The sequence below is a fragment of the Rissa tridactyla genome, chromosome 4, assembly GCF_028500815.1.
Source record: "Rissa tridactyla isolate bRisTri1 chromosome 4, bRisTri1.patW.cur.20221130, whole genome shotgun sequence".
Lineage (NCBI taxonomy): Eukaryota > Metazoa > Chordata > Aves > Charadriiformes > Laridae > Rissa > Rissa tridactyla.
The window spans coordinates 65280562-65296538 of NC_071469.1; the positions used below are offsets into that span (position 1 = coordinate 65280562).

Sequence of the window (15977 nt, forward strand, 5' to 3'; positions counted from 1 at the left end):
GCCACGAAAGGTTGGACTAGATGATCCTTGAGGTCCCTTCCAACCTGATATTCTACAATTCTATGATTTGATCCCTGCCCCATCAAGCCAACAAGCCCTGGGACAAAGCAGGTACTGGCTGGCCAGGGCAGGAGCTTTTCCTGCTCCCCAGGGCGTCCTTAGACACCATTTTATATCTTCCAGTTATCTACAAGCTTTCTGATTTACAGTTCACAAAAATCCTAACAGAGCATCTACAGAGGTGTCTTAGTTTCCATTCCCCAGGCTTTCAGGACACAGATTGGCGGGTACTGCTACACCAATAAAAGTCTTCAAAGGTCACTATTGCACATTCTTCATACTGTCAGTGGTGTAAGCAAAGCTGCTCAGATCCTGGGGCCATGAAGACAGGATCACATTTTGATGATGACTATGGCACTAACTTCTCCAGCAGGAATCAGTCCAGAAGGCCCGAGGAATAACACAACCAGTGACACCCCGGGATGCTATCAACATGCTAGCAAAAAAGTGTTTCACTTACTGTTCTCCTGCACTGATGTCCAGGGAAGGAGAGGTCGTTCATAATCCTCAATAGTGGGAGAGTCAAAAAGCTGTCAACACAAAATTCTTAGAAAGTTTTGGTGCTCCCGCTCTGGGTGGCCAACTTAACTGCACTTACCCCTTGCCAAGTAAGCACTGCTGCAGTCATAACGCTGGGAAACTGAGTGGGAAACTGAGTGAGGAGTTGCCTAGGGTCATGTCTGCACCAGACAGGTGAACACTACGCTTAATTCACACGTGAATAAGATGCCAGAGTGGCCCCCTCATGCAAATACAATCATCCCTGTCCCATTTCTTTCTATATGGGAAACTAATTCAAGCTAGTCTGCATGACTGGTTCTTGGATCATTTTTCTGTATATCCACTCTTCCTTCTCCCACTTACACTATACAACCTGTCTTTCCTCCCGTCTTGCCCCTCTTTGAGGGAGCTGGCTATCTATAGACCAGCAAAGAGAAGAGAGGCTGACTGGCTGCGATGTGGCTAGAAGATGCCAATGGAAGGGAGGGAAGACCAGAGGATGAAGCTGTGCTTTCATGGAAGAGGAGATGCAGGAAAGAAAGAGGGAGAAACAGGTGTAACACAAAAGCACAAAGGCAAGAGGAGGCCAAGGGTAACTGAACCTGAGCCCCACCTGTCAAATAGTTCAGTAAGACGGTTTAGGGGTAGAAGTAAAAGGGCCTCGGTCAAGTAGAGAGGGCTTGGGTGGGAAGAGGTATCACTTGTATGTAGATCTCAGCTTTGATTTCTAACTTGGTCTCACAGCAGGTGAGCACATACATACTGGTGCATCTGTGCTGTAACGGGGGTTGTACCTGTGTAATTTACTTGACAAAGGCTTATGCTCCTGTCCGTCACCTCCACAGTTGCAGTGGTGCAAGGTCTGCGCAGAAGCGTCCCTCTCTGCTGCACCTCACCCTTCTCTCAAGTTAAAGCATGTGACTAGCAATACATAAACACGATCCATTTCGCAAGAGGTCAGAAATCCTTCTTCTCCAGCAATTCTTAGCTGCCCAAGGAAGAGGCTATAATCCTGACATAGAGTTTGAAGCTAAGCAAGGAGTGCAAAGGTGTTCCATGGAGCTACAGAAAAATCATCCAACTTTCAGAAGAGCAGGGAGAGCACAGAACCATCTCCTCAAGTGTCTGGTTTCTACAAAACACATTGAAAAATTGTCTCAGTCTGCCTGTGGCAGAGGCTTGAGGCTGTAACTGATAACAAGTGCCCTGTGAATAAGACGACCTTAAATCTAAACGAAACCAAGTCACCCTGTTTCTTAGATAAGTTTTATCATTCTCATGGGAGCAAGTTGTCCTTTTATGTTACCTGTTGGTTTATGTTACCTGGTTGTACTCTGCTTTCAAGCCGTTTGCCAGCTCTGTGGCTCCCACTGCAATAACGCTACAAATAATTTAAGCGCTACCACTTTGGATCAAAATTTTAATGAGGCACTAAACCCACAAAAGGGGCTCTGTATAGCATAATTAAATAGAATGGGCCTAAATAAACAGTAAGGTTTTACAAGTTACGTTATAGTTGAAAACAGCTGGGAGGCAAAGAAAGGAGCATTGAAGATGCATGATGTAAAAAGGCATTTCACAGAATGCAAACACTAAAACTTTTCATTTCGCACAAACAGTAAAACACTACAAGCACATTACTTCCCTTTGATTTGGAAGAATCTGCGTGGGGCACAGGGCGTTTGTTTTTTTCCTTCTGCTAGTCAGCACAATGAAATATTTCACATGGAAACCCGAACAGTGGCAAAGAGCCATTTGTCCTTCAGAAAGAAATAAATACTGCAGAAACAGGTAAAGTCAGAAGGAACATCTGTTTCAGTGAGGCCATGGGTTGATGGATCACAGGTCCGAAATGCTGGACAGTGCTGGGACTCCTCAAAATAGTCTTGCAAACAATCGAACTGTAATAAGTCTGTTTGGCTCAGAGCTGCAAGACGCTTGTTTCATGCTCACGCCGACTCCTCGAATCCACTGCAAGTGGTGACATTCAGGCTGAGCCAACTAGCTCAGCATTCAATTCTCTGTCTGCATCAGCTATTTACAATATCGTGTTTGTTCCATCCCTGTCAATATTTGATCCAAGAGCTGCATAAATCCCACAAACACAGGAAGGTTTCAATTTCACATTAATGTAACGTTGACAGTGGTGCTGCTGTATCATGTAAAGTCAGTGCATTGTTACTCCTTGAGAATGAAATTTCTGGTAAACTTGGGTTTCATTTCATTTCCCCCCAGTCCTCTCAGGAGCCCTTCCTCAGAGCCATAGCTATTGCTGCAGTTCTGGGCTTGTGAATGAAAAGTTTCTAAATTCATCTTGGTTTATCATTGGAAGAATTCCTTCTTCAATGGGAGTCAGAATGGGCTCCTCTTTTATAAAATCTGGATCAAAGTTGCTCACATCATCTTTGGATTTCTGTCAAACAGAAAAGACAAAGGAAAGAGATGTCAAAAGTACGTATCGCCTGCTTGATACTCACTCTGCATTTTCAGTCTAGTCTTGAATGCAATGAACTATCACCTCCATAACCCACGCTGAGCTTACGGAAAGCTTTTTCTGGTGGTGGACTGGGAGCAGTTGAGTACCCCCCCAGACCCTCTTACACCGTAAACCCTTTTAGAGCCTCTGCGGGCTTCTGACAGGCAAACCCCTCTCTGATTTAACTGACACCCCCTCTGATGGGTTGCCTGCCTGGACATGGCAGGGCAGGGCACATAAATCAGTTCCTTTCCTCAAGTGTCACCACAGACCCAGCCATTCGAAGCAGTTATCAGCTGCGTTTCCAATTAGCTGACTCCACAGAGTCGCTCCTTATCTGCAGAGAGCCTCAGCTGGGTTTTTGGCGGGATACACTCCTCTATGTGCGAGCCATTAAACTTACACAATAATGAATTACTGGGCCGTGGGAAGACAAATGGCTTGCCTCCGGGTGCTGGATTCCTTGCTGCGCACCACAAAGTGGGACTGTTTATAATGCACACACACAAACGGGGTTTGTGGCACATTTTGACAAGGTGTGTGTTTTTCCTGCATCCAGAACAAGATGTTTTATTGACACTGAAGTCTAATGTTCCCAGATCCTGTCCAGCTCATGGTGGACTGAGAATGCTTCCTCAACCTTTGATTCAGGTCAAGAAACAACTCAAGAGCTTGATTTTGAGCTCCTACAGCTATTCCAAGTGCCTGGTTCCTGCACCCAGTGAGCTCCATGGAGCAGGACTGGGTTGACCACTGCCACTATGAGTTTGCAGAGCGACCACATCAGACAAAGGCCCTCCAAGCGACTATTTCAAAGGGAAGGAAAGGCTCTCCACAGACAGCATCTTTAGGGCTGTGTAGGACCACTGGGAAAAGGGCAGCACTGTGTCCTCTGCAGCCTATTTGCCATTTGAACCACTCAGCTGACAGTGGTCTGAGCAGGGAACACTGTGCTGGGTGCTGTAAAGACAGAAACAAAAAAGCGACAGCCCAGTTGTGAAGAGGTCAGTGGCATGGTTAGAATGAAGATTACTTACCCTGTTTTATATCTGGGGCAAGGCAAAGGGTAGTTAGGTGACTAATCTGCTACAGTTGCTTTTACAAACCTGCATCTTTTGGCTGAGCAGCTTTGAAAATCCACTATGGAGGGGAAAAACGACCTGTACAACATCAGGTGGCCAACCACCAGCCAAATCGAGACCAAAGACCTCACCTCCTGACTCTCGGGCCAGGGCTTTCATGTCAAGATTGCCCTTCCTCCACCTCCCTTCCTGTCTGATGGGAATAAACCTGCTCATAGAGCCCAGGAGATATAAAAAAAAAAAAAGCGATCCCTTTCCCCCACCCCTCCTTCTCACGTACGATTCGGGGCCTGAATGGTGGCTCCATCTGACGCTGGTTCAGCAGGTCCCAGTCCAAATCTTTGAAGTAGGGGTGCCGCAGAATTGCGCTCTCGCCGCCCTGCCCAGGGCTGCCCAGCCGCATGTTGGGGTTCTTCGTCATGAACTGCAAAAGAAAAAGGGCTGTTTGTTTCCTCCTGTCTGGCAGGGCCACAGGAGAGGGACGTATTAGCAATTGCACAAAAGCTTGTCCTCAGCTTTCCTGTTGAACCCAGTTGCTGGCCAGACTTCTCAATTTCACTGGAACCACATGCAAGGAACTTGACTCATTCTCTAGAGGAAGAAGTCGGGGTGTTATTTCTTCTTCGTCCCTTTTCTTATGGTCAAATAAGAAAAGAAAGTTGAATTGCATAGTTTGCAACATTACAGAAGTTGCACAGGGGTTTTGGTGGTTATTTATTTCTGTATTAATTTCTCAGAAATACAAGCTCGCTCTCAAATGCTGCTCACCAGCGAGCCAGGCTTTGGACTGGAGTCAGTCCTGAGCCGTGTCTTTTTCCTAAACCTCAGCCTGCTGAAGCGCAGCCAGGAGCCTACGCTTTCCTTCCTGTCATCTCAGGAAACAGAGGAAAATGAGCAAGGCACTGGCTTTTAGAACCCCACCAAGCCCCAAGCAGATGAAAGCAGACAGGTGACCACCTCCTCTCCTGATGGTAAAACTCTAAAAGAGGATTTATTTTTCTAACACTTTTACTTTGCTACCAGTGAAAAGAAATCTCAAACCTCAGCCAAAGCGCCCTGATCTGCCAGGGAGCAATGAGACAAGCTGTACATCACGCACACAGTGCCCTTTAGGTCTCAACAAGAATGATGAAGTGTGAGCACCGCAGATATTTCTTGGGGGGAAGGGAGGTATTGGAGGAGGAGTGGAAACCTTTTCCCAGGCAGGAAAAGAGCTAGTTGGACTGTTAATTTAGGATTATAGTTCTTGAAAATTCAGTAAAAACCAATCTTTCCCCTCTCCTCAAGTATTTCTAATTCATTAGGGAAATCAGGTTATATTTAAACTGGGAAAATAGCTGCTTTTTTTTGCCTATTGAAACAGCAGCATAAAGCAAGCTCCACTCTGGTGGAGGTGTCCAGACGATTTCCTCAAAGATGAAAGAGCATTATGTTTAGCAAATAGCTGAACCAGCCAAACCAGACAATCGGTCACTGTTTTGGGAATGACCAAGTCTGCTGCATCAGAGCAATGGGGAAATGAAAAGAAGGGGAGGTGCAGCAGGAGACCAGCTTCATTCTGACTGTAGGAGCTTTTCGGAAAGTACAAATTTTCCTAGGACAAGTGGATGAAAGGTCTAGTCATTCCCTACCTAGAGAGACCGTGGGGAGAAGAAAGATGACTGACAGATTTATTTTAGAAGTCTCCTCAATACCCCATCCTAAGGAGGCTTCAGAGGCAAAGTAGATGTGGTATCTGCAGCTGTGAGACCTTGCAAGACCCCAGACTCTGCTGACATTGGCACAAAATACCCAGCTCCAGCCTGACCTCCTGAGCCCTTTGAAGACCTGTGCTGCTATGGGATTCCCTACAGCATCCCACCCCAAAACATCAGTAGAAAGAGCTGCTGAGTGCATCCAGATTTTTAAGAGCAGTCACCAGGACAGGAGCAAAGCCAATGTGACTTTCTGAAGCTGGGGTCTTCCCATGCTTCTCTGGACTCTTCAGCTCTCATTTACACAGCATTTCCAGGGTCAGGCCCAGGGACAAGCACAACTTCTGTCTCCCCAACTCTTTCAACCTGTTTTTCTCCCTTTCTACCAGCAGAACCCAAACACAATTTGATTCCCAAGAGACTCTGCCCCAAAGTTTCTGTGGGATACTGATCACCAGACAACAGCTTGGTTTCTAAACCAGAAATGGGTCAAGTCAAAAGCTCTCAGAGACTAGGTTCAGACAAGCCTTTGCAAGTCTTAAACTAAACTTCTTTGGTTTGCAAAACAGGCCAGAAATCTCCTGGCAACCCCATTTTTCTCTAATAATTTCCTGCCCAGCTTCTTTGTCCCCACAGATGGATATCTGCACCTCACTAGCTCTTATTTGCATTGCTGAAACACTAGAAAGCTCAAACAAGATCAGAGCTCACTGGTACTGAGAGTGGTATAGACCAAAACAGTTCAAAAAGACAAGACAAAGAGGAAAGAAGGACAGCTGGGAATAAATCCATGTCTCCTGGCTCCTGACCTACCACCTCCTCCATTACACCAGGAAGCTTCTGTTAAATGTGGAGAGGAAAAAAGAAAACATGAAAGCAAATAGTCTCTGAAAAGGGCCGGTAACATGCTTTGCTTGGGTTCCCATTCATGCTCAACCATATAAGACCAAAACCTAAACTGGACTGCCCATTCCCAGACCAGTTCAGAGCCCTGGGATATAAAAGTGTGTTTACATTCCTATTTGCTTGCTTTATTCCACATGATGCCAAAATTGCACCAAGCAAAGGCATCCAATGCAACAAGCTGAAAGCCAAAGTAAATGCATTTCTGGCAACTTAAACCACCCTCTTTGTAAGGACAATGAGGATTAGCCAAGGGCCAACCCTTGAGGTGCGCTGTTTTGAGCTGAGAAAAAGCAAAACATAAGATTCAAAACAAAATGCCTGTTCGGATTTGACCAGCTAGCTCTGATTTGTGCATCAGACTCAGACTGAGAAACCTCAGTTGGGTAACTCCAGGGGCCATCTACCCCATGTTTGGTGTCCAAAGGAGGCAGGAGGAGAGCAAAGGCTTCAAAGTCACCCACTGATGGAACACATCCTCCTGGCTGGCTGCTTAGAGTGATGCCAGGCTGCCACAAAACGCCTCAAATTAATCCTTTCCTTTGACAGGAGTGAGCTGACCTATGGAAACCTGATCAAACAGCACCTTCCCCAGCTGTCGGGCGTGATCTCAGTGCTGCTGCCTCTCTTGCTCTGTAAAAACAGGACCTTGAAGGACAAGGGTACCAAGGGCCAGCAGTGATCCACTAGCACCCTAAACCACTGTGGACAAGTTTCTCTAAGCTTGTTTCCCAGATACCGCAACCCCCTAACGCAGGCTAGCAGGACCTTGAAAATGAATCGAAGTCATGAACTCTAAAAAGAGTATGAACACGGCGTGAAGAGGCCTCCCTTCCACAGCAGACAATATCATACTGATCTGCTCCAACAAAAGGGTGGGATATCATTTCAAAGGATGGTAGGTCTCTTATCGTTAGCTTCCAACCCTGATAAACGTATGCTGTGCTGAGACCTCTCAGTTGTATCAGTGCATGGGAACAGGCACTGAAACTGTTTGCTTTAAACATCATCATGCAGTACATGAAATATGTTCCTCTATTCTGGGCAGCCACAGCATCCCTGCAGGTTACTCTGCCTGTGGATGTACGCACGCGCTGCACCCAGCGGATGTGACAGAAAATGAGAGATTGGCCGTTACTGCTCTTCCCTTACAATAAAATCTCCTGGTGAATTTTGGAAACACACGGTGCGTCACAGCCTGGTGAAGGTGGGGTGTGTTCTCTGGGAAGCAGTTACAGTCTTTATTTGACAATTGGGCTGAAAAGCAGGTGTGCAAACTGTGACTCCAACAGAGACAGTACTAATGCCTTGCACTGAAACAGAGTTACCTGCCTTACTGTAAGAGATACAAAATTAAAGGATGAAACTTTTGAAGCTGGTTTCCACTAAAATGAATAACTAACCCTCTCAAACGCTATTTAAATTAACCAGAAATTACTGCACTGACAAAGAAGTAGATGAAGTTTTAGTCTGTGTTGTCCAGTATGTCAGGAAAAACAAAAGACTATAATGACCTCTATCCTGCCTTGAGGCTCAAAAGCCCATGAATCCTTCTCTTTCACTCTCTGCCTTAGGCAGTACTGACATTTCTCTGCTGAGCACCCATCTTGTATCGCCTCTGCTATCTGATGGCACTTCTAGCAAAGCAAACAAAGAACTGGGGATTTCTGAGGAACTTAATTACAAGCTCAGCCGTCATCTCTGAAATAAGTAGCTGGAGCCTATACCCATGTCTCTAACCATAAAAGAGGCACTTCTGCAGCAGGAGGTGTAAAGCTGAGTGCCCAGAGCACACAGACGCTGCCCTCGGCACATGTGCAGGATGCACAGGAGAAAGCTTTTTGGAAGTGCAGCTAATCTTTCACCTGATCCCTTCGGCTGCATTCAGAAACAGCTGGAAAATGTCTTACAGTGCTGGCTATTCCTGGCATCCACAGGAAGGCCAGAGCTGGATTCTTGCTTCACAGGTTAGATAGCCCTAAAGGTCTTTCCAAGTACAACCCTCCAATGTTTTTGCAGCTGATGAGAGAAGATGTTCAGCAGAAAGTTTTTCACAGCAAAACGTCGTCTCCCAGTGTTTATAGAGTATCTCTAATTTTGCATTTTAACACAGAATCCATCACAAATCTCAACCTCTGGCACACCAAGCTCAGAAACACAGAGAAAAAAATTCAACAGTAACAACAAAAAGGCAAAACAGAGATGTTCCTGAGCAAAACCAAACATGTAATCACCCTAATCCAAGATGCCTCCCAGCAAAACCAATAACAAGACTATCAATCTTAAACTTGAACCGAGCCATCAAGCCATTGCTCTGTGATCACGTCCAACCATGGGGAATTATTCCACTCCCGGTGTACAGAGCCCCTTGGGAGCATCCACAGACTGGGTCTCTTTAGGCTACACCAGTTTGCCGAGCAAACAACTCAGGCAAGGCTCTCACTGACCTCAGCTAACCCTCTCAGCAGCATCACAGCCAAAAACTGCAGCTGGAATGAGCCAAAAATATGACTTCACAAAATCATTTGAAAACATTTACTGAAAGAAAATGCAGCAAGCCATGACAAGAAATGAAAAGCTGGAGATTAGTCCACGGAGGGCCTGTGAAGTTACAAGGAAAAAATGCAGACCTAGCAGTGCCAACCAGTGGGAAAAATCTGCGTCAGCCCTGGGAGCTCAGGCCACCAGCAGGTGAGGGAGCACTGGGGACCCATGCTGGTCCTCCTCTTCACCTGCTATGTGGCTTGGACCGTGCTGGGAAGGGGTCCAGGTCTCCCAGTCTGCTGGGCACGGCTGTACTGGACTTCGGTGGCTGCTCACATGCAGCATTGCAACTTCTGTCTCAAGAGGCTGAGTTTGCAAATCAGTCTACTGGCCTGGAAGGCAGTGACGGGATGTCTGCACAAAACAGATGTTTCCAAGCGTTAATTTACTTGAATTTACAAATTCCCTTTCTCAATACTGGAATCCCTGATAGGCTTTTATGTAACTAACTCATGTATGTGCTACCTGCATCAGGACAATTAATTTCATGAGCAATATTACAGTGACTAGATTATGTGAAATTGTGCCAAGTTCTAGGAAAACATTAACAAGCCCAGAGCCCTCCACAGAAGTAATGCACTTCAGGAAGAGGAATACAACTTTCTGCTCAGCCATTCTCTTTACATTGTTATCCATCTAGAAGAGGGATAAATTATTATTTCTTGTATTAAAGAAGGTCTTAGATGGACCAGCTCCCATCAGGACTCCGTTGCCCCGGGCAGGGCACGTTTATTTTACCTTGTAAGAGAAAGCCCATGCCCATGAGCACTCATCTTTCAAATGCAAGTGCATGGCAGAGATGGAGGCTCTCCCCCGTCTTACAGGCAGGGAACAGGAGCCCAGAGAAATTCATCGCTTTATTTTCCCAGGAGCTCAAGGGCAGCCCATCGCAGATACAATGACAGACCTTCAGTCCCACCTCCTCTCCATCGCAGCTTCCACGTGTCTCAACGGGCCCTTATTCAAGATTGTGCCAATGCAATAGTCAACCCCAAACCGTTAAAGGAAAGAAAGATTTCCCTGTTCATGATATTAACATTTCCTGGCTGTTGCTGTTTTTCCCATGTTGCTACCAAAGCAAAAAGCAGCAGCACAGGAGATTAATGCCCCAGAGTCTCCCCTCTGGTAATGAGGGAGAGCGGGGAGATCGGGAGATACCCAACATGCTCATCTTCATTAAGATTCATGAGCTAAACTAACAGGGCAGAAATTAACTCCAAAGGAAATAAGATTTCTCAAAGATCTATTTGATCTCAGACAAAAGGGAATCATTATATAAATAGAGCAATTACTCTAATTAAGGCTTCCCTCCATGAATCTCTTGCCTGAATGCTGCAGTTGCTGAAAACAGTTTGGCCGCCTATTATGTAAGGCAAACAAACCTGCAGTCTGGGGTTTCATTAGCCTTCATCCCCTCCTAAACAAAGAAGAAGAAAGGTGGCTCTATGGCTCTGTCTGTTAATGTCTGTATTATTTTTAATGATTGGAAGCCAGAAGGCATTAGCATAGCAGTGACACCATTATTTTTCTTTTTTTTTTTTTAAACTTTCTTACTTTTTTTTTTTTTTTTTTTTTAATAAAAAGCTGTTCTTTTGAGCCAGTTTTGTCCTTTGCTAGTTTTGGGCAAGGCTCCCGTCGCTCTCCATCACAGTCTTGCTGGGGCGATGCTCACAAGTGTGCCTCGCTTCCCCATACAAGAGCAATCCATGGCTCAGACACACAAATAGGTTACAGGGACCAAGGGAGCCTGATTTCAGCTGAAGCTCCACAGCCCTGGGAGTAGGGTAGTCGGAGAGCTCTGCCATGGAAGCCCTTACACTTATCGCAGCTCAGCTGGTGCCTGGTAACTTAAACTGCAGCGATTTAGCTGTATGTGTGATCCAGGCACTTGGGAACCCGAGTCTTGCTGACCTTCAGTGAGGATTGTGCTGCTGAGAATAGGACTAGGAGTCATTGTGGCTCTCTCAAATGCTGCCTCTAACACCGGGGACTGGCTCTGATTGCAGCCATTAGAGGCCGTGTGGCATTTTGGCTTTCTACCCTACATGCAGCAGGATCGATAGCTACAAGCCCTCATTCCTGCCAGTGCAATTCATTGTGGTGCTGAGCCAGAATACGACCCATGCGTGCACAGGGTGCCTCCACCCCCGTGCTGGGGTCCTGGCTGCAGACTGCTATGAGCGGGTGAAGTCCTTCAGTGTGCAGAACGTCCAGTGAGTGCAGCGCCATGTCCTTGTGTGCTTGACATACAAGACTGCCCTGAAAGCATTTTAAGGGGAGGGGGGGAGAGGGGAGGAAGAGAGAGAGTGTGATATCTTGGTTATTTCCTATTCCAGGTAAAAATGGAATGGGAAGGGAGGTAAAAAACAGTCTTCAGCCCTGTTCCTAAAAGCCAGAAGACTGTAACACCAAGCGTGACAGCAGTCACATGTTTAATGCACCAGCCACAGGCAAGAAGGACAAAATGTCAGTGCAGTGGATATTAAACAGATAAATTTGATCTTGCTTTCCCCTAGTACAAAAATGGCTGCTCAATGCTGCCCAGTCAAAGCTTGAGGGAACAAGAAGGATTAGCTGTATTGCAAACAGTGCCGAGTAAGACAGACTAGCAAAATAAACCAAGGTAGACAGAGAAACTCACGTGTGGGAAAGACACATCTGGCTCCAAATCTCCTGGAAGTGTAAACTGATGTAACTTTGCTGACTATCACCAGGAGAGAAACTTGGCTCAAAATATGGGAATTAAATGTTGTCTCAATAGCTGCAAAGTTCCTTGCTGTGCTGAAATTTACCTGTTTCCCTGCCTCTCCCCACTCATCAAATAATAACTCATCAACACTAATGCAAAAGTTTTTACAAGTATCAAATGCACATTGGCTCCAGTGATAGCTAGTGATTTTCAACACTTCTGCCTTTGGTACTCCTGTAATAAATAATAATAATAATATTCAGAAATTAACTTTAATCATTAGATATGTGGAACATTTAACATAAGTTTTGATCAAGGTGTCACTCCAGAAATCTGTGTTTTCAGAACTGATGAGTCAACCCCAGTGCCCACATGGGTCACCGGCTGCACTGGCTGCTCAGACAGTATCAAACTCCGGGTTTTTAAATTGCCCCAGTTAGACTATAGGTACAACATGGGGATAGGCAGGTCAATTACTAAATCAATACATCAATCACAGTAACACAAACGTGAAGGAAGAATTAGCATTGCACTTATTAAGAGACTGGGGGGGCACGATCCCACTCTCGTTTTAAGCAGTGGTAAAATCTCCCTGGGGTTGCATGGGAAAACAATTAATCCTTTTCTGATAGTCTTGTCAAGAGGAACCGGGGGAATCTATTACACAACCCTGGGTGGCCTATTTACATAGGGTCAAGTACAAAGGGGACTAAAGTGCCCCAGACAAACCTGTAAAGGCCAATTAAGAAAAAAAAATATCACAGGAAAATACTTCAAAGGAACTTTTTTGTGGTCTTGGTTATATTTCTATTCTTTTAATTGTAAAGTCCCTGAAAAGACACAGCCGGTCAGAAAGGTCAAATCTGGAAGGATGAGTAAGACCTACAGCCCTGAATAGCTCGGACAGTGCTGAGACCTCCCAGTTAGATGGGCTGGCCCGCTCCACTGGAGGCTGCACAGCAATAGCTGGTCCCATCATTCAGTGATCATTCCTGTCTCCAGGTCGGACCCATGTTCTCAAGGGAATCCCTGAGCTGTCCCCAAGATTAGATTTTAATGGACTTCAACAAAATGCCTTCACCAAAAATGGGCCTATAATTGCACTGTTTGTCTGAGGCAGAGCTGAAAAGTGAGCCCAGGCCCCAAGTCTTAGTCTTGGCCATGGGAATCGCTTCTTCCAGAGCACGTAGAAGCAAGCAGAAAACGGAAGAGGGGGAAGACAAAGTCAGGGCAACGAATGCTGCTTCATTTTTTTTCCCCATCTCTGGCAAGAAAGAGGAGGATGAGTCACACCTGACATTACCATAGGCAGCGTTAGGAGCTTTTGTTATGAAGCAAATCTAAGCCTGCATGCCAGGGACTTAAACAAGAAGCTAATTTCAGCCTGTTGGAAAGGGAAAGGTAAAAGACCTAATGACTACTTCAAGATGAATTTGGCCTTGGCAAGCTATATAGAGATGGCTTTAGTTTTCTTTCACGGTGAATTATTCAGAAGCATGGGACTATTACTGTAGGGCAGAGAAGCATTTCAGAAAGGGGTGTGATCAATCAACAGAAGAGATCAAAATCACTGGGGAAAGCCGTTTGCTGTTTGAGCATTAGGAGGCAAAGAGTAAGAGGCAGCATGTTACAGAAACGGACATGCAAGCTCAGGCAAAAGAGACAAAGCAGCAATCTGTCGGGGAGCACAGCCTTGTCACTTCAACACAGTGTATGTCTACAGCAAAAGTGGTCTAGAAGAGAGATCATTTAAAATTGCAGAACCCCTTCCGCATTGGGAAATGACAGGCTTCGGAGTCCTGCTTTTGCTGTAGAGGCTCCAGAGCCAACCAGGAAATGCAAGATGAAGGCATTTCTAAAATACAAAATAAAGAAAAAAAGTTTACACAGATCTGGCATAGGGTTTCACAGAGAGATTCAAATATTGGCCTTACTGACAGCCAAAGCTTAATCAAACTGTGCAAGAGGATTTATGGATCCTGCCAACTCTGAAGAGATGCCAAGGAAAATAATTTATTGGCATATTTGAAGGCATTTTTAATATCTGCCTTTGTTAGGCTTGTCAGCTCTGAGGATAAAGAAGTGAGCTCATCTAGTTCCCTCTTTGATTTCAGTGGGCCACCATTGTGTTGTTCCTTTCCCTTTTAATCTTTGTCTAAAAAATACTCCCAGCATCTGGCTCATTCAGAAACACTCAGTTCATTGTGGCTGTTCCAGCACTGCATTTGAAACAGATTATCTGCCTTTTTCTGTCTGGAAAGAACGAACCTGCCCTGGATCTGTAGGATGTAAGTGCAAAGGAGAGACATACGCCTTGCAGAGAGTGACGTAAAGGAAACGTAGGCAACCTTACACCATCAGCATTTGGCTGCCTCATTTCACACCTTGGAAGTGTTCGGGAGAGGACTGGGGGTTTGGTCTAGCTCACACAGTGGCCAAACTGACTGCCCAGGACTTAGGGAAAAGGCAAGGCACAAAGGCAGCACACACAAAGCACATACGTATTGTGCTTGGATGTGCCAAGCAAAGCACACCCCTGGTATTTTGAATCAGGTGTTGCTTGCTGTAGCGTGCAGGGAGGATGCAGACACCTACCATGGTATCTCAGCTGATGACAGTTAGTTCTGACCTCCCAGTATCCAGGGGTGTTGGACCCCGAACAAGTGCAGCGTATGAAGAGAATAAACTTCTCCAAAGAACAGTTCAGAAGACCTCACCTTCCGTTCGGGGTGAGCAGCTGCAGAGAGCACGCAGCTTGGATCATCCACATCTCTCCTGAACTTAGATGTCCTTGCCAACAGTCCAAAACCAGCCTTTCCCCTCCACTCCTCTGTCACTGCAGACTGTTCGCTTTGATTATGGTAAAAAAATCTGCCTCTAAGACTTTCTGCTGTGAAAACCCTGGCCTCTGCCTTCTCTCCTCATTAATGGCATTTTCAAGTTCCTTACAGCAGTGGGGCCAGTCTGGTTCAGCACAGAGCGCTCACCGTCCAGAAAGCCTTTCTGAAAATAAGTTACAGCACACACAAAAGGGGTCCTCACCGAAGGCTTGGGCAATCACGGTGACATCCCCTTAGGATGGATATTTTACTCCTCTGGCAGCATAGCTCAGTGATCACTTTGGTTTTTCCTCCTTCAGCTGGGCCTGGGTGGAATGCCCAAGGGAAATTTCTGTATCTCTCCAATCTTGTTTCCTCTCAGCCCATTACGGTAAGTACATGCAGCACAGCGCAAGCCTCCAAGGGCTCTGCTGGAGCTGTTATCCTCCATCCAGCCAAGGCTGGACTGCCCTGTGCTCTGACCACATGGGATATTAGAAGTTTCTTAGAATTTCTTTGGAATGGCAAGAAATAACCACCCAAACCCTGTATTCCCCAGGGACTCCTGGATTTAACTCACATATAGATACAAACATAATATCAAATTTATCTCTCTTCAGGAGCCATCACACACACACACAGAGTCCCAACTGCTACCTAACTTATTTCTGTGTACGCATATGAATACATAAAGCATTTCTGCAATTCAACATCGGTGCCCTCTAACTTAATCTCTTGTTTTAAGGTAGAATTGGGACACATTTTTAAATAATATCCACAGGCTTCCCTCCATCAACTCAAGAGAAATTGCTGGTGGAGCAATGCACTGCTCATTATAGTACTTTGTGGGGAAGTCTCTAGTGTCTGATGGCCGCCCGAGTGACTGAGGGACCTAAGGCGGCCTCATATTTGCTCTTCTGGGCAGCAAAGGAGTGACATCCTAATGTAAAAAGTTTTAAGTGGCTTTTTCAATTAACAAGATGAAAATTGGCCAAGCTGTTATGGAAGGGCCCCCATATCCCTCTCCCGCTGAAGAAGTGGCTGGTTGCTGTCTGCAATATTCCTGAGCCCTTTTCTTACTCTCCAGAAAAACCTGCGTGTGCTGGTTTTCCTAGCAAAGGGGAATAAGTTATACTGCGGGTGAGCCCTCAGTATTGAATATTGCTGTGCGCGCTAACTGTACAAACAAGCCAAAAACCCTAAGGAACT

The 15977-nt window shown here is 45.7% G+C and overlaps 1 protein-coding gene across 1 annotated transcript in view; it reads right to left on the reverse strand.

Annotated features, from left to right (window-relative positions):
• Positions 1–277: 277 nt before the first annotated feature.
• Positions 278–15977, reverse strand: part of PRKCH (protein kinase C eta) — a 119557-nt gene continuing 103857 nt past the window's right edge. The window contains exons 13-14 of the mRNA XM_054200116.1: positions 4400–4543; positions 278–2974 (exon numbers count right to left, since the gene is read on the reverse strand). Of these exons, the coding sequence (XP_054056091.1) occupies positions 2828–2974; positions 4400–4543 (291 nt within the window). The 3' untranslated portion in view covers positions 278–2827. The remainder of the gene's footprint in view (positions 2975–4399; positions 4544–15977) is intronic.